This window comes from Pongo abelii, chromosome 11 (genome assembly GCF_028885655.2).
Source record: "Pongo abelii isolate AG06213 chromosome 11, NHGRI_mPonAbe1-v2.0_pri, whole genome shotgun sequence".
NCBI classification, from domain to species: domain Eukaryota; kingdom Metazoa; phylum Chordata; class Mammalia; order Primates; family Hominidae; genus Pongo; species Pongo abelii.
Genome location: NC_071996.2, coordinates 85776531 through 85800346, shown reverse-complemented (window position 1 = coordinate 85800346; position 23816 = coordinate 85776531). Strand labels below are relative to the sequence as shown.

Here is a 23816-nt window from a genome sequence, read left to right as displayed (position 1 = left end):
CAAACCCCCAAGTTCTGCACATGTATCCCAGAACTAAAAGTATAATAATAATAAAAAGGACACATTAAAAAAGAAAACTATTGGCCTACATCCCTGATGAACATTATATATACCCAAAAGAAAGGAAATTCATATATCAAAGAGATATCTGCACTCCCATGTTTATTGTGGCACTATTCACAATAGCCAAGATTTGGAAGCAACCTAAGTGTCATCAACAGATGAATGGATAAATAACATGTAGTACATATACATAATGGAGTACTATTCAACCACAAAAAAGAATAAAATCCTGTCCTTTGGAAAAACATGGATAGAACTGGAGGACATTATGTTAAGTCAAATAAGACTGGCACAGATAGACAAACTTCACATGTTCTCACTCCTTTGTGGGAGCCAAAAATTAAAACAGTTGAACACATGGAGATAGACAGTAGAATGATGGTTACCAGAAGCTGGAAAGGATAGTGGGGGCATGAGGGGAAGAAGTGCGATGGCTAATGAGTATTAAAATATAGCTAGATAGAATAAGATCTAGTATTCGATAACACAACAGGGTGACTACAGTCAACAACAATTTATTGTACATTTTAAAATAACTATTACAAAGATATAACAGCCGGTTTGCATGAGCGTGGGAGGTGTGTGCCACACTATGTACAAATAATCTCAGTGCAGTCATAGTTAGAATGTAGGGTAATTTAATCTGACAGTAACTGAGCATCTTCTCTTAAATAAGGTATTCTACTGAATTTTCATTGACAATCTGTCCACAGTGATGCCAATTATAAGCTCTTACTTTAGCTTTTCTCATTTGTTGAGACAGAGTCTCGCTCTGTCACCCAGGCTGGAGTGCAATGGCGCAATCTCAGTTCACCGCAACCTCCGCCTCTCAGGTTCAAGCAATTCTCCTGCCTCAGCCTCCCAAGTAGCTGGGACTACAGGCGTATGCCACCAAGCCCGGCTAATTTTTTTTGTATTTTTAGTAGAGACAAGGTTTCGCTGTATTGGCCAGGCTGCTCTTGAACTCCTGACCTCGTGATCCGCTTGCCTCGGCCTCCCAAAATGCTGAGATTACAGGCATGAGCCACCGCACCCAGCCGGCTTTTCATTTCTTGAAGAGATGGGAACAACAAATCTTCATAGATCTAAACTAACTTACATTTTAAAATACAAAATTGTGTGTCTTGCCAATAGATTTTTTTTTTTGAGACAGAGTCTCACTCTGTCAACTATAAGTGCAGTGGTGCTATCTCGGCTCACTGCCACCTCCACCTCCCAGGGTCAAGCGACTCTCCTACCTCAGCCTCCTGAGAAGCTGGGATTACAGGCACCCACCACCACGCCTGGGTAATTTTTGTATTTTTAGTGATGGGGTTTTGCCATGTTGGCCAGGCTGGTCTTGAACTCCTGGCCTCAAATGATCCACCTCCTTGGCCTCCCAAAATGTTGGGATTACAGGCATGAGCCACTGCGCCTGGCCACCAACAGATTTTTTAATCAGAATTTGACAGCAAATTTTTTAATCCAGCAAAAATTTGACAGCAAATTTTTTAATCCAGAATTTGACAGCAAATAAGTGTTACATCTTTTAAAACAAATAGCTTCAAAGAAATATATTAATGGGGATATATTAAACATATCATTTTTATTAAAGTATATCAACACCTAGAAACAATAAAGGGTACATGATGAATATGTATAAAAATAAGTAACTCAAAGCTTTACTTGAAATAGAAAAGTCTAACTATAAGTTATTTTTTGTGTACATCAATTGAAACAAACCATAAGTTTGTTGATTATAATGCCATTTTATGTATTGGAAGAATATACAACTTCAAAGTCTTCTGGTTTAAATTCCTAAATAACTACAGGGTAACTAAATATGTTCAGGATCCTTCAGGCAGAAAAATCAACTATTTAGAGTCACCTGGAACAAATAAATAAGTAATCATGCCACATTTCTGTTGTTTTTAAATTTATCATGGTTTTGCTTATAAAGGTATTGACTCATTGGGTTAACTCTGTAAGGTTATAAGATGATATTCTGATTTATACTTGCGACATTTATGACTACTTGGAGAAACAACACTTGAAGGGGACCTTCTATATACATTTGAACAATCTGAGTTACAAATAATCATGCTGACAAATTCAGGTTTCCCCACTACCACTGAAATTATCAGAGTCTAAGCTGAAAAAAAAATCCAAGTATTGTATTCATACATTTTAGTCAAGGTTCAATAGGGAAGAAGGGAAGAAAAAGTAAAATTGCAAACAAAATGTTAAATATTATACTCCATTTCCTCTGAAATATTTGTCTTTGAATTAGTATATTGGTCTAAATTTTGCCTCCAAAAATCTAAGAAAAATATTGTTTGGGTTTTTCAAAAATCTACATACTTTTTGAGTTTTCTATTCAAATTTTATGTAATCAGAAACCTATTTTAAAGCATAAAATTAGAAAAACATTTAAAAATTATTAACTTCAATTAGCCTCAAATAAATAGAATTGTATTGTATGCTCCACTGCCTTTGTTCTACTCAGCTTTTTCAGTTTGCAGTTTAAAGCTTCCATATTTCTTTTCAGTGTTTAAAAAGACATGCTGTTTTCATTTTCCCCTTCCTTTAAAAAATGGCAGAATAATCTGTCTAAAAACAGAGGCAAAAACTCCTTGAAATATTTTTCCTCTCCTTTAAAACGGGCCTATATTTGGTGTATGTATCTTTTAAGTTTACAGTATGTGAGAAAGAGGATCGTAATCATAAAGTTCTTTTTTAAAAATAACTAGGAATGACAGAGTGATTTATCTCCATGGGAAGTGCAATAAACATACTGTATAGTATATATGACCTTATGCTTTACTTGGTGCCCCTAAAAGGCTGAATTATATTCATTGATCTATTTTAATACAGCAAACTACAATTTAACATTAAAACAAACTTGATGCTCAAAGCACTTCTGTAGAAGATATAAAAGATAAATGTTTGAATCTTACACAGATCACTATAGGCAACAACTAAGCATATAAACTACAGACATAAATAATACACAATCCAGGCCAGGTGTAGTGGCTAACGCCGTAATCCCAGCACTTTGGGAGACCAAGGCGGGTGGATCACTTGCGGTCAGGAGTTCGAGACCAGCCTGACCAACATGGTTAAATCCCGTCTCTACCAAAAAAAAATACAAAATTTGCTGGGCATGGTGGCACATGCCTATAATCCCAGCTACTTGGGAGGCTGATACATGAGAATCGCTTGAAGCTGGGAGGCAGAGGTTGCAGTGAGCCAAGATCACGCCACTGCACTCCAGCCTGGGCAATAAGAGCAAAACTCTGTCTCAAATAATAATATCATTAAGAACAAACCTCCATCTCAAAAATAATAATAATAATAATAATACATGATCCATTATGAACAAATTCTATCAAGGCTTCATGTGACATTTAATGGCTGAAAACTAAACAGGACTTAGCAAAATAAAATGTATTTAAATACATCCTTTCTTGTGAAAGGAGAAGGCTCATCCAGTGATACTGACCATAGAGAGAACCTATATATCAGTCTCATATTTAAGAGGGTTCTGCCTGTCTTGGTTGGCTTCAAAGAGCTCACTGTAGGTTGATTATATTTAGACTGCTTCTTAGCAGAAGCAAAGAGTTCATAACAGTTCATAACATCACAAGTGATGGCATCTTGTCACGGTGTAAGCAATCTCAAAACATAACTTGCATTTATCACTTCTACTTTTTGCTCATGACAGCATATGAAAGCCTGCCTTCTCAAATGCACAGATGTGCTCAATATGCACTTTCCATTTATGCTTGCTCTCTATAATGTATATTTAAGAAGAGCTCAAGACTTTTAAAAATAAAATCTACATGTCAATGATATCTTCTAAGTCATGAAAAACTATGTGGAAACTATCAGGCCAGGCGTAGTGGCTGATGCCTGTAATCCTAGCACTTGGGAGGCTGAGGCGGGAGGATCACTTAAGCCTAGGAGTTTGAGATCAGCCTGGGCAACATGGCAAGACTCCTGTCTCTACAAAAATAAAAATAAAATTAGCCAGATGTGGTGGCGCACAGCTGTAGTCTCAGCTACTCAGGAGAATGAGGTGGGAGGATTGCTTGAGCCCAGGAGGTAGAGGCTGCAGTGCGTTGTGTTCATGCCACTCCACTCTAGCCTAGGTGACAGAGCAAGACCCTGTCTCGAAAAAAAAAGAAAAAAGAAAGAAACTGTCTTAATTAATTAAGTATACTGTATTCTGAAGAAAAAATCAAAATCTTTAAGCAAATTTATAATGTACAGAGCTCAGTTCTGCAAATATGGAGAAAAAAGAAAAAAGAACCTATTCAAAGGCCAAAGATAAAACTGTAAATGATTGTGGGTCTCCTAAAAGTATATTTAAAGTTTCTTACAAAACCATAACCCTTCTCCCCTAAACAATATATTCTCTGGTAGAATACTGAAGTAGAAAACAGACCACTGAACAATGATCTTGCAGTATCAAACATTTTCTCAAAAAATTATGACACAGGATCAAAAAAACAGAATGCTAGGCACCCAAGATAAAAAGCACAAAATCTAAGAGAATAGATCACCTATTCAAAGAACCAAAGCTCACAATCACGTATGACAGAACATCTATACATTAAAAAAAAAAAAAGAAAAGAAAGAAATGCAGATAACAGAATTGAAAAAAACAAAATGAGGTCGGACACAGTGGCTCACGCCTGTAATCCCAACATTTAGGGAGGCCAAGGTGGGTGGATCACCTGAGGTCAGGAGTTCAAGACCGCCTGGCCTACATGGTAAAACTCCATCTCTACTAAAAATACAAAAATTAGTCGGGCATGGTGGCAGGCACCTATAATCCCAGCTACTTGGGAGGCTGAGGCAGGAGAATTGCTTGAACCCAGGAGGCAGAGGTTGCAGTGAGCCGAGATTGCGCCATTGCACTCCAGCCTGGGTGACAAGAGCCAAACTCCATCTTAAAAAAAAAAAAAAAGAAGAAGACAAAATGAAAAGTGTATATTTTTCACAAGACAGCATAAGAATTTTGTGAATATTGTAGCCACTGTGTAAATATTGTATAAACCTTCAGATACTGGTTATCTCTTTTGGGAGATTTAAGGTATTCATTTTTAATCTTAAAAAGATTCTTTAAAAAGAAATTTACTTCCCTTTGAAATAGTAAGTTAAGTAGAATTTCAAGTTTTTCTTTCATAAAAACAGTTGCTGGAACAGAAAAATAGGCTTCATTAAATGATTCTCTCCATGCTCTAAATATACATTTTAAATTTAAACCTTTTTCTTCCACAGAAAGCAATGATTACTAATACTTTGTTATTTTCCCTTAGCAATTTAAAAAAGCATTTAATCACACATTATAATAACAAAGAGAAAGTAATGACATTTGAAATTTACTTATACAGTAGGTCAGGACAATCAAATTGACCTCCATTTATGCATAAAAAAGTCAAGAGAAAAAAGGGAGTTTTGCTAGTCTACTCTCCAAAAAAGGGAAAAGATGGCTATAGAAGTCAATTCAGAAACTACAGTTGTCCATCGTCTGCTACAATGCAACTCATGAACTGTTCTCCTGTATTCTGTCACACTTATTGCTTTCTTTGCCCTCTTGATATGTACGAAGCTGCTCCATGAAGCCAGAATTTGGACATATGGAAGGTCTTGCATTTTTCACCAAAGAAAAAGCACTGGTAAATGAGGTTTGTTCAGAATTCATCAGGAAACCTATTACAATTGCAGCAGCCCTGGAAACGCCCGCATTACAATGAACAAGAACCACTCCATCCTACAAAAAAAAAAAAAAAAAAATCAAACAAAAATCTTCATTATTCATTTGAGAAAGGTTATTATATCAATTGCACATTCTTATACTACTTGAAAGTATAAAGTAAATATTCAATTTTATCGATTTATTTGATTCAATTTATTTAATTATTGAAATAAAATTCATTACCAGCAACAAATGGAAACTCAATCAATCAATCAATCAACCTGTACCTCCCTTACCTACTAACCCATGATTGAAATGCTTTAATGATGTTTGGAATTCTGAAACAGTATCTTTCATTAAACTAAAGTAATCCAGTAAAGAACACATTAAAACCTAACAACTTAGTAGCCAAATGTATCAGTAAAGTACACATAAAACCTAATAACTTAGTAGTCAAATGTATCAGTAAAGTACACATGAAAACCTAACAACTTTGTAGCCAAATGTATCAGTAAAGTACACATAAAACCTAACAACTTAGTAGATAACTAACAACTTAGTAGATAAGTGTATATCAATAAGAAAAAATCCACAGGAAATATATGTGGAAACATAAAATAAAATCATAACTATAAGCTAAACAGAAAGCCAGAAATACTCCAGAGTATACTTAGTGTTCTCATAAATAAGCTAGTGGCAATGGTTTGCAAATCTGTTTAAATAATCATCAAGGAAAAAATTTTCTACCCTTGGACATATTTTATTCTGGCAGGAAGTTACTTAAAAATATTTAAACTTATGAGGTAGTAAACTGTGACACAAATAGCTCATAACAATGTGAAGTAGAAAAGGTAATCAGATACCAGTATGAGGTCAATAAATGAAAAACGTTTCAGGTAACTTGCAAATGATACTTTCCAAGTGAAAAGAGACACAGTGTAAGACCAATGCTGATGGGGGCAATATTGTATTAATAATGAATGTGATAGATCTGATGGAACAGCACTGATACAACTTGGCCTATCTGAAGCTTTTAAAAAGTTAATGATCTAAATGAAATGTGGTGAACTGTGAGCACACCCTCCAGAATTAGACATTTTAGTTACTTCATTTCTTGATTCTTTATTTGGTACAACACAAAAAAAGACGAGAGCAGGAGGGAAAAAATATACTACTGAAAACCCTCTACCCAAAGCACATATTAACAATACTATTGTTATGACTCACTGGATTATTTTACTTCTGCAAGGCAGTTTTCCGATTCATACATCTGTTGCAAAACTCCTTTCATTGAAACAAATTTGCAAGTGCATCTCTTTTCAAGAAAGCCAAATGATTAATAACAAAATTAGTTAACATTTTGAAAATCCTCATATAAAAAAGGACAATATCAATTGTTTTCTTTTTTCACATCTTACATTACTATGGGATATTACTGTTTTCTATAGATATTTATGACTCATTTTCAAACTTCAAGTTTCTATATAAGAAAAGCAAAACACAAATATTCACTATACACCTTGGGAACTTTTCTCATTTTGTAGCAACAGCCCATTTTTCCAAAACTTAAGATGTTTAAAAATTATATTAAGGTAACTGATGAAAATTATTAATGAACTTCATTTAGCATAAAACAAATTAGATACTCCAAAGAAACTTGCAATCATAAGCTTAATAAGCAAGAGATACCCTTCAATGTCACTTTTAATATTTCCTGCTTATATACTAGTTGGCTTTACTTCATGATACATACATAGGCTTTTGAACATGAAGCTAGCTTTATTTTCAGTCTTACACATTGTGCATCCAATTTTAGCTAATGTTTTAAAATGATATTATTTTCTTCTTTCTACTTTATATAATAGCTGTTTTTCTGCAGCTTTTCAATTTACCTACTTTCTACCTTTTGATTATTCCTTAGATATCATATTGTCCTTGAAAGTATTTCCAGAGAAATTATTGGCTTTATATCCCTTTTCCAGAGCTCAAAATAGTAACAAACAATTTATAAACCATTTTTTTTCCTTTGCACTTGCTGTTGTCCTATGCCTAGAAGACCTTTGCTCTCTTGGTACAGCTAATTCTGACTTCTGTTCTAAGACTGACTCTTTCCAAGTGAAATGAGGGCAGGAGGAATGTCTTAGCCATCTTTGTATGCCTAGTATTTAGTGCAATTATTGGCATATAGTAGTTATTCCATAACTTTTTGCTAAGTGAATAAATTTGTTCTGCATTTCTGAAAGGAAAGTGTTCTTTCAACAATTCAAAATCACCATTTTGCTATGGGCAAGTAGTAACCTATAGGCAGATAGTAATTATGCTATGTTATTTCTATTTCATAGAGTTGTCTTTGTTCTTGTGCTGTTATAGTTTTCAACTAGATTGCAAGCTCCTTGAGGGCAGCAATGTGTATCCCTCACACCTTCTCAGAATAAGTAATTAATATTTGTTAACAGTAACTGAGCCAGGCCCAGGTGTTTTTCCTTATATTTAACTTCCATTAAAACTTTGGCATGGCCAGGCACAGTGGCTCACACCTGTAATCCCAGCACTTTGGGAGGCTGAGGTGGGTGGATCACAAGGTCAGGAGTCCGAGACCAGCCTGGCCAACATGGTGAAACCCCATCTCTACTAAATATACAAAAATTAGCTGGGTGTGGTGGTGGGCACCTGTAATCCCAGCTACTTAGGAGGCTGAGGCAGGAGAATCGCTTGAACTCAGGAGGTGGAGGTTGCAGTGAGCTGAGATCGTGCCACTGCACTCCAGCCTGGTTGACAGAGTAAGATTCTGTCTCAAAAAAAAAAAAAAAAAAAAAAAAACACTTGGGCATAGGCACTATTCATAATAGCAAAGACATGGAATCAACTCAAATGCCAATCAATGATAGTCTGTATAATGAAAATGTGGTACATATACCCCATGGAATACTATGCAGCCATAAAAGGAATGAGATCATGTCCTTTACAGGGACATAGATGGAGCTGGAAGCCATTATCTTTAGCAAACTGACGCAGGAACAGAAAACCAAACACTGCATGTTTCACTTATAGGTGGAAGCTGAACAACGTGAACACATAGACACATGGAGGGGAACAACACAAACTGGGGGCCTGTCGGGGTGAGGCGGGGTAGGAGGAGGGAGAGCATCAGGAAAAATAACTAATGCATGCTGGGCTTAATACCTAGGTGATGGGTTGATAAGTGCAGCAAATCCCCATGGCACACGTTTACCAATGTAACAAACCTGCACATCCTGTACATGTGCCCCAGAACTTAAAAAAACCTCGGGTATAATGTGACAGTCTGCAAGTGACAGCCACCTATGATGAAATAAGAATTTTGCAGTGGAATGAAAATCAATTGTCACTAAAAATATACTCCTTAGTTCAGCGTTTGGGTGGGGTGGGGGAGTAGCCAAAATCTCTCAAAGAACTAAGCAATGTCTTGGTTTATATTCAGGCACAACCTTCTTATCCTGCAGAGGTCTGGTAGCAAACTGGACAACACTTTGAGGAGCACAGGTCAGAACAGTCAACTCATGACTATCCACAGTAGTGGAGGGGAATGTAAATATGACAAATACAAAAAAGTGATGGGTAGACTGCTTTGAAACAAACTGGAAGAAGTAAGGCAAGAGAATAGGGTCTGGCGGCAGGGAACCTAAGGCTGTTTCACTCCCATTTCCTAGAACTAAATTCAAAGGAAAACCCTAACTTTCCACATCTAAGTAACAAAAGGACCGGGGGCTACTGCCTTTGCAAACCCCTCACCTTTTCTGCATGCAGATGGGAAATTTGCTGTCCACAACCAATCAGACTGATTGCAGGCCAAGTCTTCGTTCGCATAGAAGTATAACTTTGTAACTTCACCCTAGCTTCTCATTGGTTGCTTTTTGCAACCAATCAAATGTTTGCACAGGAGCGTGACCTTTGTAACTTCACTTCAGCCTCTGGTTGGCTGCTTTCTCCAACCAATCAGACTGACTGCAGGATACCACTTCATTTACATAAGGTGAGCATGAAGTGGCCATTGGGAAACTTCTAGTGGGTATTTGGACCCAAGAAGATTCTGTATCCTGTCCCTTGGGCCGCTGCTTGGACCTGTTCTGACACCGTGGAGTGTGCTTTCGCTTTCAATAAATCCCTGCTTTTGCTCTTTTGTTGCTTCATTCTTTCTTTGCTTTGATGGGCGTTTTGTCCAATTATTTGTTCAAAACGCCAAGAACCTGGACAACTTGCAGTCATGACCCTCTATTGGTAACAGAAGCATCTAAAAACTTAGTGAATTTAGGTACTTATTTAGACCCATAGTGTTTCTCTAATGAACTTTTACTTCTATTGAACAAAAAACTACAAACAGCTTACATGTCTCATAGTAGGAAATAAGATAAATTATAGAATCACCAACTACCAGAATACTGTGCAAAAATTTTAAATGATTTGAATCATCAAGTATAAAAGGCAGGCTGTACAGAGGGGACTAGGGCCGGAGACAGGACCAGGAAGGAAGTGAGGACCAAGAAGTGCAAATATCAGTACCCAGGACCAGAGTGGCCGCCCACAGTTCCCGATCTTACGTGTGATATCACCCCGTCAGCCCTCTCCTCCTGAGCAGGGATCCAAGAATGTGCCAAGAGTCCTGCTGGTCTCAGCCGGGTGGGCCTGTACATAGGGTCCATGTGCAATAGGGAGGGACGTCTTCTATTTTTTGCTGCCCCCTCCCAGCCCACTGTCTGGCACAGGGGGAGACGGTATTTTCAAGGTAAAGCAAGGTACCACAAATAAAGTCATGAAGTTGCCAAAAAAAAAAAAAAAAAGCAGGCTATAAAAGAATATAAACTGTATGATACTATTTTTATAAAAATATATATACAGGTCTAGAAAAATATATCAAAATGCTAACAATGCTTATATCTAAGTGTGGAATTATCTTAATTTTCATCTGTATTTTCCATTTTTTCTACAAAGAACATGGACTACTTACATCATATTTTTAAAATCACATCTTATAAATAATAAACATGAAATATCAAATATACATTGTTATACTTTGTACCTTTTGCACATAAAAAGAGGGACAAATAAATTTAGTTCCTAAAAGGACTCCTTGGGCTATAGAAATTACCATTACTGTTCTTCTCAGGTGTATTTCTGTCCCTTTAGGCATAAAGGAAGGACAGAGAAGCCAAATAGAGTTTTACAAGTACAGAGGGAAATGAGTAAAGACTTAGGAAATGGAATCCATTCCATTTGGCAACGGTATGTAAAAAGATGAAAACAACAAACTAGAGCCTAGAAAGGTAGTTTTGAAACATGTAATTCACTGAGTAATTAGATTTAACAATACTTGAATATAAAATAGACAAAAGCATGAAGAGATCTTTTCTTTAAAAATGAAAAAAATTCAAGAATTTTATTGCTAAAACTAGATATATATTAGCCTTCCAGGCATGGTGGTTCACGCCTATAATCCCAGCACTTTGGGAGACCGAGGCAGGTGGATCACTTGACGTCAGGCGTTTGAGACCATCCTGGCCAACATGGCAAAACCCCGTCTCTACTAAAAATACAAAAATTAGCCAGGCGTGGTGGCGCGCACCTGTAATCCCAGCTACTAGGGAGGCTGAGGCAGGAGAATCACTTGAGCCCAGGAGGTGGAGTTGCAGTGAGCTGAGATTGTGTCACGGCACTGAGTTTTCAGGGCAGGGAAATATTGGCTGAGGTTAGGATCCCAGTATAAAACATAAGGCTTGAGAGGGTAGAACGTATTTCTGAAATCTAATTCCTCTTATCAGAAACATTTTCTGCAATTCCTCAGATTCTTGTGGTGCCGCCATCTCACAGACCCTCTCAGCATGCTCCACCTCGGCTACCACCTCCATGGCTGACTGCTCTCCCCTTAGGTCCATTCATTTTTGCCTGTCAAAGAAGGAGCTCTTCTTCCATGGTGTCCACAGCATAGACAGGCATACTCTGAGTTCTGGATTTTCTATTTCTCAACTTGGTTGAAAAGTTGTATTACAGGGTGTTAGATTTGGCTTCGAGGTGGCTGCTGAAGGAGTGGAATGTTATAACCTAGAATTGTGGGGTTGGTTATATCCCCACTGGCAAACTTTGACCAATGGGAAACAGGAGCTGACAGGAAGCCAGGCAGATAAATCCTCCCTCCCAGGCTGGGTTGAGGTGCAGTTTCTTTGTACTGCCTGTCCAGAGATATTTTGGGTGGTAGAGTAGCTGTACCTGCTGAATAGCCAACAGTCAGCTCACTGTGAAATGAGCCCAGCAGGGTAAATGCATCACTTTGTATTGCTTCTCGTCCCACCTTGAATCACTTTCCTTTCTTGCCACTCTCACTGCCTAGAGATTGTACCTCCCAAATTAAGCATTGGCTCTAAATCCTCATCTCAGGCTTTATTTTTAGGAAACCCAAGCTAAAATCCACTCTAATTTACTGGCCCAAATTAAGGCAAACTTATTTTTTAAATTTATTTAAAATTCCAAGCTTATTAGAATATTCAATCTCTTGCTTTTCTTTCTAGATACTATTAACCTCTCTAATTTTTACTTGCAACATTTATATCTCTTCTAATGTTAATATGAATATGGATGATATCTATACTTTGCCATCTCTGGCATATTCTACATCTCCTTAGAGAAGGAGCCAATACAGAAACATCCTTTTTATTTTTAAAACTATTAACTCACACACTGGAATGTCACAATCCAGAGCCTGTAAATTTTTTCACAAGAAAAGAGAATGGCCAATATTAGGCTTTGAATTAGAAAACCTCTTCCTTGGCCAGGTGCAGTGGCTCATGCCTGTAATCCTAGCACTTTGGGAGGCTGAGGTGGGTGATCTGCCTGAGCTCAGGAGTTCAAGACCAGCCGGGGCAACATGGTGAAACCCTGTCTCTACTAAAATACAAAAAATTACCCGGGTGTGGTAATGTGCTCCTGTAGTCCCAGCTACCTGGGAAGCTGAGGCAGGAGAATCACTTGAACCCGAGAGGCGGAGGTTGCAGTGAGCCAGAGGTTACAGTGCGCCGAGATCACACTACTGCACTCCAGCCTGGCAACAGAGCGAGACTCTGTCTCAAAAAAAAAAAACAAAACAAACAAACAAAAAAAAACAAAAAAACCTCTTCCTTTGCTTCCATCCAAATACAGTCATGCATCATTTAACAATGGTGATGCATTCTGAGAAATGTGTTCTTAGGCAGTTTCTTTGTGGTGTAAACATCACAGAGTGCACTCACACAAACCTAGAATGGTATGGCCTATTGCTCCAAGACTACAAACCTGTTCAGATGTTACTGTACTGACTTGTAGGCAACTGTAACACAATGGTATGTATTTGTGTATCTAAACATACATAAACATAGAAAAGGTATGGTAAAAATACATTATTATAATCTTATGGAACCACCATCATATATGCAGTCCAAACATCATTATGCAGTGCATGACTGTATCTGCTATTAAGTAAAGTTGATGAACAGTAGAATTGAATAGTTTTGTATTTTCTGGGTAGTCTAGTAAGAAGGCATGTAGAACAGTGCTGGGCACCTAAGGCATTCAATAAATATTACTAAATGAAAGGAAAGAAGGGAGAGAGGAAGAGAAAATGGGAAGGAGAAAAGGTAAAGGGAGAGAAGGTAGGCCAGAGTTCAATTAAACCTGATTGTAATCCTGTCATTGTTAGGTGTTCCAGAAGAGTTCTTTCTCTCTGTAAATGCTTCTACTTTCCCATCTACGTATCTTACATAAAGTCTGTAAGAATTATTTGCTGACTAAAAATGATGACATTTCAAGGAATAATTATCGATAACAGCCAACCTAGAAACTTTGCCTGTCAGAATGTTGACTTCAATAACAAGATTGAAGTACTATATGACATTGGCTATTGGTCTTCTAACTTCAGAAAACCAACAGACAGCTTCTCATCAGAATTTTCATACAATCTAAGTAAAGTAATACACATTTACTCCTTAGAGTGCCTTAAAATTTTACTGCTAAAAATGCATAGTTTCACAATAACTATCTCATTCATTAAAATGAAATGCATATTAGTCATCATAAATACACTAACAAGTCTAGAGCAGTCTGTTTTATAGTCCCCCTGAATATCTTGCAAACTGGTTAGAGGTCAGGTGGCTATAAACCCTCAAAGGAAATCTAACTACATGTCTACAGAGGAAAACTCAGTAAGTAGAGGATTTTATCTCTGAACATTTCTCAGTAAAGCATAGGAAAATGAGAAACTGAATTAATGTTGAAACTAAATATCTCATTGAAAAAAGAGCAATTAACCAAATAATTGCAGGAAATAATGAAATATTGTTAGAAGGGAAATTTCATAATGGTTTTTTAGAGATTCATTATAAAAATAATAAAGATTGGGTAATGGATCCATACTTTCAAATTTCTGCTTCTGAAGAACTATGGATCAAAACAAAACTCACCTTTCTTTTTGCTTCTTCAATAAATTCAAAACATTCTGGAAAATAAGACAGGATGTTGGTTTCAGGCAGATCCAATATAGAAATGCTCTTATATGTAAAGTCACTGAGGAAAGCATTTTCAACTCCATATGCAACATTAAGAATATGAGTCACCTTAAAGAGAAAGAAAAAAGATGACTGTTTTCAATCCCATGAATTGGGTTACCTAAAAAGAGACTGGGGTGTTGATACCTATAACAAGAAAGGTAAAAAATTTAAATGTGACTCACTTGAATGATAATACTGCTTCAATCCCACACCAGAAGTGCTCCTTCTACTATAAGTTTTCTCTCTCTCTCTCTCTCTTTTAACTTATTATTATCATCATGTAGAGACAGGGTCTCTTTCTGTCACCCAGGCTGGAGTGCAATGATGCAATCATAGGCCACTGCAATCTTGAACTCCTAGGCTCAAGTGATCCTCCTGCCTTAGCCTCCCAAGTAGCTGGGACTACAGGCGTGTACCACCACATCCAGCTAATTTTTTTTTTTTTTCAGAGAAGTGGGGGGGGTCTCACTTTTTTTTCCCAGGCTGGTCTTGAACTCCTGGCCTCAAGTGATGCTCCCACTTCTGCCTCCCACAGTGCTGGGATTACAGGTATAAGCCATCACACCTGGCCTATATATTCTCATAGCCCTGGACTTGCCCTATTATAGCTCATACCACTTAGAGATTGTTTTTCTCTTTCATTGCACCAGAAACTTTATGAGGGTAGGGACCATGTTTAACTTAGTGTTATAAGCGAATGAGCAGTAAGTTTAGCAGAAAATGCTTAAAATCTTTGTTGAATTAATCTGTGAATATCCATATAAAAACTTAAATAGGAGAAGTATATCAGTGGTGCACAACTTCCCTTTCAAGAATTATTTCCCTATTTTCCTTCATATTCTTTACTTAATAAAATGGTTCTCCAGGATGACTGCACATTAGAGTCGCCTGATGAACTCTTAAAAACTGTCAATACCACAGGGTCTCATACCCAGAGATTCTGATGAACTAATCCGGCTGAAAAGTAAGGGGAGGTGTGGTTGTAAAATATTTTCTTTCAGATGGTACACTTGAGCAACCTCCTCCTCTTGCATCTATGTGTTTGAGCCCCTTTTCCTAGAGTCCACCAACCATGTGGAAGAAAGCCATGTAGACAGTCCATTAAGATAATCCGAAGGCTGAGAATCACTTGAGCCCAGGAGGTGAAGGTTGCAGTGAGCCACAATCATGCCACTGCACTCCAGCCTAAGCAAATGAGTGAGACTCTGCCTCAAAAAAAAAAAAAAAAACTAACAACTTTGTCCACATCTGTACTTCCCCTCTGCCTTCTGATTACAGTGAAGGATGTGCTCGTGCATCTTCGATAAGGCTCATTCCAGAACCTGTGCTTGGAGTCACAGTGCTTCCTACTTTCTTGGCATCTCCCTATAGTCATAATTCTTGCTTTTCTGTATCTTCAATTCCTTCTTCTACCATCAGCCTTAAAAGATGCTCAAAGCTCTCCCATCCCCCTCCTCACCTATGGCTCCTCTCTCTCTTTTTTTTTTCCCCCTTGCCATCACTTCCTCACTTCTCAATCTTTTGCAATATGGCTTTGGACTGCAATTCAAACGAAACTGTTTCCATCAAACACACTAACAACCTCTCTGTCACCAAGTCCCATGGACATAATTTAGTCCTAATCATACTTAAACTTTTGCAGCATCTGACATTGCTGACTCTCTCCTCCTTAAAACACTATTCTCTTTAGCTTCCATGACACCACCTTTTTGTTTTACCTTCTTTTGGCCTCTTTTAGATCCTCCTTTCCCACTGCAGACTCTTCTTTGTTTGATCATTCCATATAGGGTGATATTCCTCAATTTATCAGTTCTGTGATAAGATTCTGTCATAGGCCCTCTTCTCTCTTACTTTACACTTTTCCCCAGGCAGCTTCATCTATCCTAATGATTTCAGTAACTACTTAAAAGCTGACGATTCCTAAATCTATATATTCACCTCTATTCTGAACTTCAGACCCTACATATCCACCCACCTAGATGATCCACATCACCCAAAATCTAACATGTTCAAAACTGAGCACACTGTTTCTCCTTCAAAGCCTGTTCCTTCCACGTTGTTTTCAATCTCATGGAACAATAACTTTACTTAGTTACCAAAGAAAGCTAGACATCAGCCTTGACTCTTCCTTCTCCATTAGCCCCACTCCCTATCTTGCCTGATAAGTAATCAAATTTTAAGAATTCTACCCTCTAAAAAACCCCTCACATCTATCTATCTCCACTAAATCTTAATCTCAGCCACTATCATCTTTTCCTTAGATTACTGCAATAGCTTTATAACCAGTTTCCCCATCTCTAACTTGAGCAAACTTCCAATCGATTTTCCACACTGCTTCTAATGAGAAATCTTTCTAAACTGCAAATTTGACCTTGTTACATCTCTGGGTAACTTCTCAGTGGCTTTTCATAGTCTTTTGGATCAAGTCCAAACAAGTAACTTTGGCTTACATGGCCTTTTGTGATCTGGCTCATGCTTACCTCTCTCTCTGGCCTTGTCTCTTGGTGCCCTTCTTTCTCACACTCTCTATTCCAGGGTCACTGAACTTTTCTGTCCCTGAAAGCATCTGCCTTTCTCTCGCTTCTGGGCCTTCACACATATCATTTATTCTGTATGAACACTTTTATTTCCTTTTTTTTTTTTTTTTTTTTTGAGATAGAGTCTTGCTTTGTCACCCAGTCTGGAGTACAGTAGCAAAAATCATAGCACACTGTAACCTCGAACTCCTGGGGTCAACCAATCCTCCTGCCTTGGCCTCCCAAAGCCTTGGGATTACAGGCTGTCTACTCTTTTCCTGGCCTCTTCAGAGAAATACTTCAATATCACTTCCTCCAGGAAGTCTCCCCTGACTCACCTATCCCCCCAAAAACAAACCAAACCAAACATGGGTTAAGAGCATCATCTTCTATGCACTTCTATAGCACCCTGCACTTCCCCATCAAAGCACACAAACGCTGTTCGATAGCTGCTTGTCTGTCTTCTCTGTCTGCCCCTTAGGTCATAGGCTTCAAGTGAACAAGAATCTCTTGCACTCCTTCAACTACAGCAATTCCATGACCTGAAACAGTGCTCAACAAAATGGTAGAGGGCTAAAAATTCTTTTGAGTAAATATGTAATAAATCACATCAGTTGTATGGAGTAGAGTGGCTGGAAATGGCATTACAGAAGATGTGGTATGTGAGTTGGGACTTAAGGCATGGACAGGTCTTGGACAAACAGAGATGAGGGAAAGTCTATCCTACACAGAGAAACTACATAAACACGGCAAGAAAGACATGCCTCCAAGGTCAGGTTCATGAGGGTCATGAAGGAGAGCAAGAAGAATGTAAAACTGGAAAGATAGATTACAGATCCACGTATTTGAATCATGTGCCAATTATTTGTCAACTCTATTGAAATGATAGCCAAAATGTTACCAAATAAACTCTATAATATACCAAAGATGGACCAAAACAGTTTTTCCTAAATAAAACAATTAAAATATTCTGTGTATATGGTTCCAGACTTAAAGCATTTTTTTACCTTATTCTTTTTCAGTATATCCAAATCATGAGCAGCATCTTGTGACCCTAGAAGAAATAAATGATACCACCTTGAACACAAATATAATCATCTAGACCTTTTATATAAATTTGTACAGCAATTCTGTTATTAAAAAAAAAAAGACCAACAACTTGGAAGGACCTTAGTCCAACTTTCTGAAGAGCAATTTGATAACAGTCATCCTACATAAACTCTTGGACTCTGAAATCCTACTTCTAAAAATTTGTCCTAAAAGTTATACATGTTGCAAAGATTAGCTGTAAGGATGTTCACCATAGTATTGTTTGTAATATAAACAAAACAAAAACAAAAGAACACTAAAAGCCCAATAATAGCTGTTGCATTAAATAAAAAATGGTACAATTGTGTAGTGAAATACATACAGTCATTATCACCATTAGAAATAAGAAATGTAAGCCTGAACAACATTGTGAGACCCTGTCTATAGAAAAAAAATTTTTTTTAATTAGCCAGGCATGGTAGTGCATGCTTGTATTCCCAGGTATTCAGAAGGCTAAAGCAGGAGGATCCCTTGAACCTAGGAATTCGGGGTTACAGTAAGCTATGGTTCTGCCACTGCACTCCAGCCTCGGTGACACAGCAAGAAGAAAGAAAAGAAAAGACAAGACAAGACAAGACAGAGGGAGGGAGGGAGGAAGGAAGGAAGGAAGGGGAAGGGAAGAAAGAGAGGGAGAGAGAGAGAAAGAGAGAGAGAAAGAAGAAATGTGGTAAAATATGTATAGCATGGAAACATGTTCTTGGCCAGGAGTGGTGGCTCCTGTCTGTATTCCCAGCACTTTGGGAGGCTGAGGCAGGTGGATCACTTGAGGTCAGGAGTTTGAGACCAGCCTGGCCAACATGGCACAACCCCATCTCTACTAAAAATACAAAAATTAGCTGGGCATGGTGGTGCACGCTTGTAATCCCAGCTACTCAGGAGGCTGAGGCACGAGACTTGCTTGAACCTGGGAGGCAGAGGTTGCAGTGAGCCAAGATCGTGCCACTGCACTCCAGCCTGGGTGACACAGTGAGACTCCGTCTCAAAAAAAAAAAAATGTTCTCAATGTATCTGGTGATAAAAGCAGGTTACAAAATACCATCATCCATTTTTATAACAACAAAAAATATGTATATGCTTAAAAAATGGAAAGGAGGTATATATAGAACAAAATGTTAATAGTGGGGTTGCAGGTGATTTTTTTTCTTCTTTATGCTAATTTTGACTTTTTACAATAAACATCTCTTTATTTTGTAACTTAAAAAAGGATATTACAAAAACCACACACCCACAAGATGACTTTGTGCCGGATGGTTTGGGAACACCCAGTAGCTTAGAGCAAATGCTGTTGGTCTGTAGGATCCCACCCACACTCCATGTATCACTAGGGCTGTGCCCTTCTACAATCTCTTTCTGTCACAGTCGGCTTCCCAGATCTCCCACACTTGGAAACTGGCTCTAGTTAATAAGCAAGTTCATATGGAGAATAACTAGTCAAAATAAAGTGAGTTTCACAGTTTAAAGATTTCAAGTATTTTACTTTCCTGAATTAGGTTCTATTTCATAAACTTTTTTTTTTTTAAGTTACCCATCTGGGAATTCAGCCAACTTTTATTATGTGATTTTAGGTGGCTGAAAGGCCAGCAAGTATGCTGTTTAGCCAATATCCTCTTGATAATACCAAGCTTACAGGTTCGTTACTGAGCTCACATTCAGCTTTATCATACTTAAAAGTTAGCCCATCAAAACATTGACATTTGTTAAAGCTGAATGGTATATACATAATTGTCTATTAGTTTCTGTAATTTTCTATAAATTTGAAATACTTCATAATTTTTTTAAAATTCTGTTTTCTAATGTAGAAAGCCCTAACCAACTCCAGAGGAAAAAATAGGTTCAAATAATTGAAACTTGGTGGTTTAGTCAGGCGCGGTGGCTCATGCCTGTAATCCCAGAAATTTGGGAGACCAAGGCAGGCAGACTGCTCAAGCCCAGGAGTTCAAGACCAGCTTGTGCAACATGGTAAAACCGCATCTCTACAAAAAGTACAAAAAATTAGCCAGGCTTGGTGATGTGCACCTGTAGTCCCAGCTATTCAGGGCCTAAGGTGGGAGGATCACTGGAGCCTGGAAGGCAAAGGTTGCAGTGAGCCAAGATTGTGCCACTGCACTCCATCCTGGATTTATTTTGAGACCCTATCTCTAAATAAATAAATAAATAATAAATAACTATCTGTCTATATATAATGTTCAAAGCCTAGGACAAAAACGCTGTCTAAAATCTTTTCTCCATTCTTTAAATGGTTCGAGGGCCTATGTAATATTTTTTAAATGCACTCACTTTTTAGAGTTTACAAACTAAAAAAGATTACATTTTTACAACTCTTCATTTTCTTTATTCATCACCAAAACCAAAAGTTGTTTGGCATGCGATGCTGGGAGGAAGCTGTGTCGCTTTGAGGAGGTGAAGGAAGCTCTTAGAACCAACCTGCAAACAACCCTAGTCTCCCAGACATAAACTAAGTCTGGTCAGAAACAACTCTTTCAACATTCATGTAGAAGAACTGCAGGTGGAACCACCCATGGGTCCTTTAGGAATGAGGCACTTGTAATTAGGCAGAAAAAGGTGCGCTTTCAGAAGACAGGAGGTTGTTCCTGATGAAAGTATCCCATTCCAGAGAGAAGACCTTATTAGGGCTAGTTTCAGAAGTTCCTCCCAGGACTCTCCCACTATCCTGGGGAGGTTTTCAACCCCAATCTCAGAACACTACCTTGATCAGTTCACTTTGGATAAGTCCACAAATAATAATAATAGTAATAAGCAAAGTTCATGAAGACCCTAAGTTGGTGAATGATATATGAAAATTCTACCATAATTATTCCAAGCCATGATTACTACAGTGGAAGCCAAAATAACTGAAAAATGTGCCAGGACATATTTTCTTTCCTAGATATAGTGAGCAAGGCCTAGGTGAACTTTTCAGATTACCTAAATAACTCACTTTTTCACTGTAAATGTGACAAGAATATGGTACAATTTTTCACGGGGCTGTAGAAACTAGTTAGAGACATTTATTTGGTGAATTTAAAGACAGCCAATGTAACAATTCCTATAATATTTAATAACTTATACGTATACTGCAATTGATTTGCATCAAAAACCTTTTACAACAACCTCAGGAGGATCCTATGACATAAGCAGATATTGTTACTTCATCTTTACAAATGGCTTTTTCAAGGACCAGAAAGGATAAATGGCTTGCACCAGCTAATCTAGTAAATTAGAGGCAGAGCAGGATTGAAAACTTGGTCTATGTGAGGCAGCGTAGTATAACAATGGACAGCAGGAGTCCATCAGACTTGGGCTTGATGCGTACCTCTGTTATTTACTAGGTGTGTTACCTTGTGTAAATTACTTCACCAATTTTAAATCCTGGTTTCTATTTGTAAAACAAAGCTGATAATCCCTACTTCACAGGATTCCTCAAAGGAGGTGAGACACTAGGTGAACAGTACCTGGGCTATGTCTCAGTCTTCTCTCTATTCAAGAATGCCTTAGCTGCATAATGACAAGTCATTTAGTCTTTCCAAGTCTTAATTTCTCTATTCATAAATAGAAATAATTCAGACGTACTTGAAAACATTCTTGACTATTTTTTTAAGAACACCATACCATATTCTTGCCAAATTAACAAGTTTGTACTTTTATAACCTTGCTTCATTTGCTATTTGTGAACTATGCTTGTATAGGGGCTCAGTATTTCCATAATACGAAATAAATCATAAGATCTTAAGATCTCCTTCTCTTAAACACTCCAAAAACAGACACCATGAACAGACGTGGCCACAGGAGGCATGTATTCCGCACGGTTTGTAAGAGCTGCGCAGGCCAGCAAGCACAGGACTATTTCGAGTATTAACTTTTCTATAACTTTAACCATTGTCACTTGTAGTTCTGCCTGATACAAACATTCTTTTTTCATTCCTTTTTTTTTTAAGCTGTATCTTTTATAATCCAAGAAAACACAACATCAATGTGTTATTCTCCAGAGAAGTTAGAGAAACGGGAAGAAAGCTTTTCTAAAATTCAAATACGCAGTGCCAAGTGCTACTAGAATAGCATCTATGCTTCTTATGGGTACACTGTGAGGCAGAAACGGCTCTAGCTGGCTAATGGAAGTTCCATATCCAAAAAAGGAAACAGTTCAGCTTTTCGGCAGGATAGCTGATAATACACACTATTACGCATAAAGGGGGAAAATGAGAACGTAATCTGGCTAAAAGGACTCAATGATCTAGTGGCAAGTCGATATACTCACCTAGGAGCAACCATGGCTTAATAACGCCAACCTGCAGGTCCGAGCTAAGGTCCTGCACATAACCACAACCACCCCCACTGCTCGGCTCTACTTCTTCCACAACATGAATTCTGGCATCTTTCCATGTTTCTATAATTTTCTTTCCAGTTAGCGTTGTCACCCTGGTGCATTGCTTCCTGAGATTATTCCGGGAGAATGCTTTAATTTCCTGGTTAAAGGAGTGCATTACATGAGCAGTGGCTGGGAACAAATGCAAACAAATCCAGCAGGCACAGAGAACGGCTGAAGTGCTAGTCCCTTATTGCCCAGGTAACAAAGACAGCCTCAGAGGTTCTCGCCCATCCAGGTAACAGCAGCAGCCACAGGCCAAGAGACGGAGTCCTCCAGCTCCGTTTCTCCCAGCGATGCAATGTAAGGCGAAATTTGATTGGTCATTGAGACACAAGTGCCGATTGGATGCTGTTTCTTCTTCCTGTCAGCCAGAAACCTGTATTTTCCCGAAAGGCTCAAGGGATCCACTGGGGGAGATTTCTTATTGTTGCTGTTTAAATTTAGCTTTATAATACACGCAGAATGGTAAAATATAAGACTTCGTTGGAGAGAGGAATGATATGTCCTGGTTCTTTAAAGGCAGTGATTTTCTGATATATTCTGTTAGTGTCACTTACGGCAGTGACCATAGACGATCCGGGCTGACCTGTGTATCGCTCCCGCTTGAAAGAGGCCGGCGGAGTCACCTTGCAAATCACCCTATGTCCCAAAGCCTTTCCTGCCGGTCTGCTTTTAGGCTAGTCCAGGAGGGCTAGAGCAGACGTTAAAAGTTATTTCTCGCTTCCTGTAGCCTTCACACCTTGTCCTTTTGCTGTTAATGCAAGAGGAACGTTTACTAGATAAAGTTGTTTTGCATATTTGTGAGGCAACAATTTAAATAAACTGGGAAAAAAGATATATTTTTAAAATTTATGCTCATATATGTAGATTGACAAGAACTTAAAATTTATTTTCTGACTTTCAGCCTACATTTTCATTTCATACAGTAAATATACATCCTAAATAAGAATTGCAGCAAGTCCATCCATACAAAGAATTAAGAAAATCCATTGTGTAAACATCCAAATTTATAAAACAGATAAGTAAATTATAGAACGATGATTCTGATTACCAAAAAAAAAGTTTTGCAAAAGAAATCACAAGATTCCTTTAAAGAGAAATTTTTCAAACCCCTATTAAAGTAAATGTAATTTTAAATGAATTTCAACACAATGTATAAACACATATATAAAATGGAGTTGCGCTTATGAAAACTTTTCTTCCAATACCACATATTAAAATTTGTGTTGTTTTTGAAACTTTCTGACATAAAAAAATTCAACTGTTATGGATTGACTATTTCTGTCCCTTCAAAATGCATATGTTAAAGCTTTAAACCTCAAGGTGATAGTATTTAAATGGGACTTTTGGGATGTAATTTAGGATTAGACTAAGACCCTAGGGTAGGGTCCTCATGATGGGTTTAGTAGCTTCAGGAGAACTGAAAGAGACCTCCCTGCTCCCCTATATGGACCAAGGAAAGACAGTATGAGGACATAAGGAGAAGCTGGCTGTCTGCAAACCAGGAAGAGAGCTTTCAGCAGGAACTGAATAGGCCAGCACCTTGATCT

The 23816-nt window shown here is 37.9% G+C and overlaps 1 protein-coding gene across 2 annotated transcripts; it reads right to left on the bottom strand.

Annotated features, from left to right (window-relative positions):
* Positions 1-1537: 1537 nt before the first annotated feature.
* Positions 1538-22575, bottom strand: DUSP19 (dual specificity phosphatase 19). 2 transcript variants are annotated; one of them, XM_024242932.3, is made up of 4 exons: positions 22156-22575; positions 17819-17865; positions 14209-14243; positions 1538-5821 (listed from the first exon to the last, which is right to left on the bottom strand). In XM_024242932.3, exons 1-4 carry the CDS (start codon positions 22379-22381, stop codon positions 5764-5766), a joined length of 366 nt encoding a protein of 121 aa, XP_024098700.1. In that variant the 5' UTR covers positions 22382-22575; the 3' UTR covers positions 1538-5763.
* Positions 22576-23816: the final 1241 nt, after the last annotated feature.

Bases quoted from the DNA above. Each gene is read 5' to 3' on its own strand.
- DUSP19 (XM_024242932.3), bottom strand. From the start codon at position 22,381: ATGCACTCCTTTAACCAGGAAATTAAAGCATTCTCCCGGAATAATCTC. The intron at 14,244-17,818 runs GTAAAAAAATGC...CTTATTTTCCAG, and splicing joins ATATACTGAAAAAGAATAAG to AATGTTTTGAATTTATTGAA. The intron at 5,822-14,208 runs GTGAGTTTTGTT...TTTTTTTTGTAG, and splicing joins TTGAAGAAGCAAAAAGAAAG to GATGGAGTGGTTCTTGTTCA.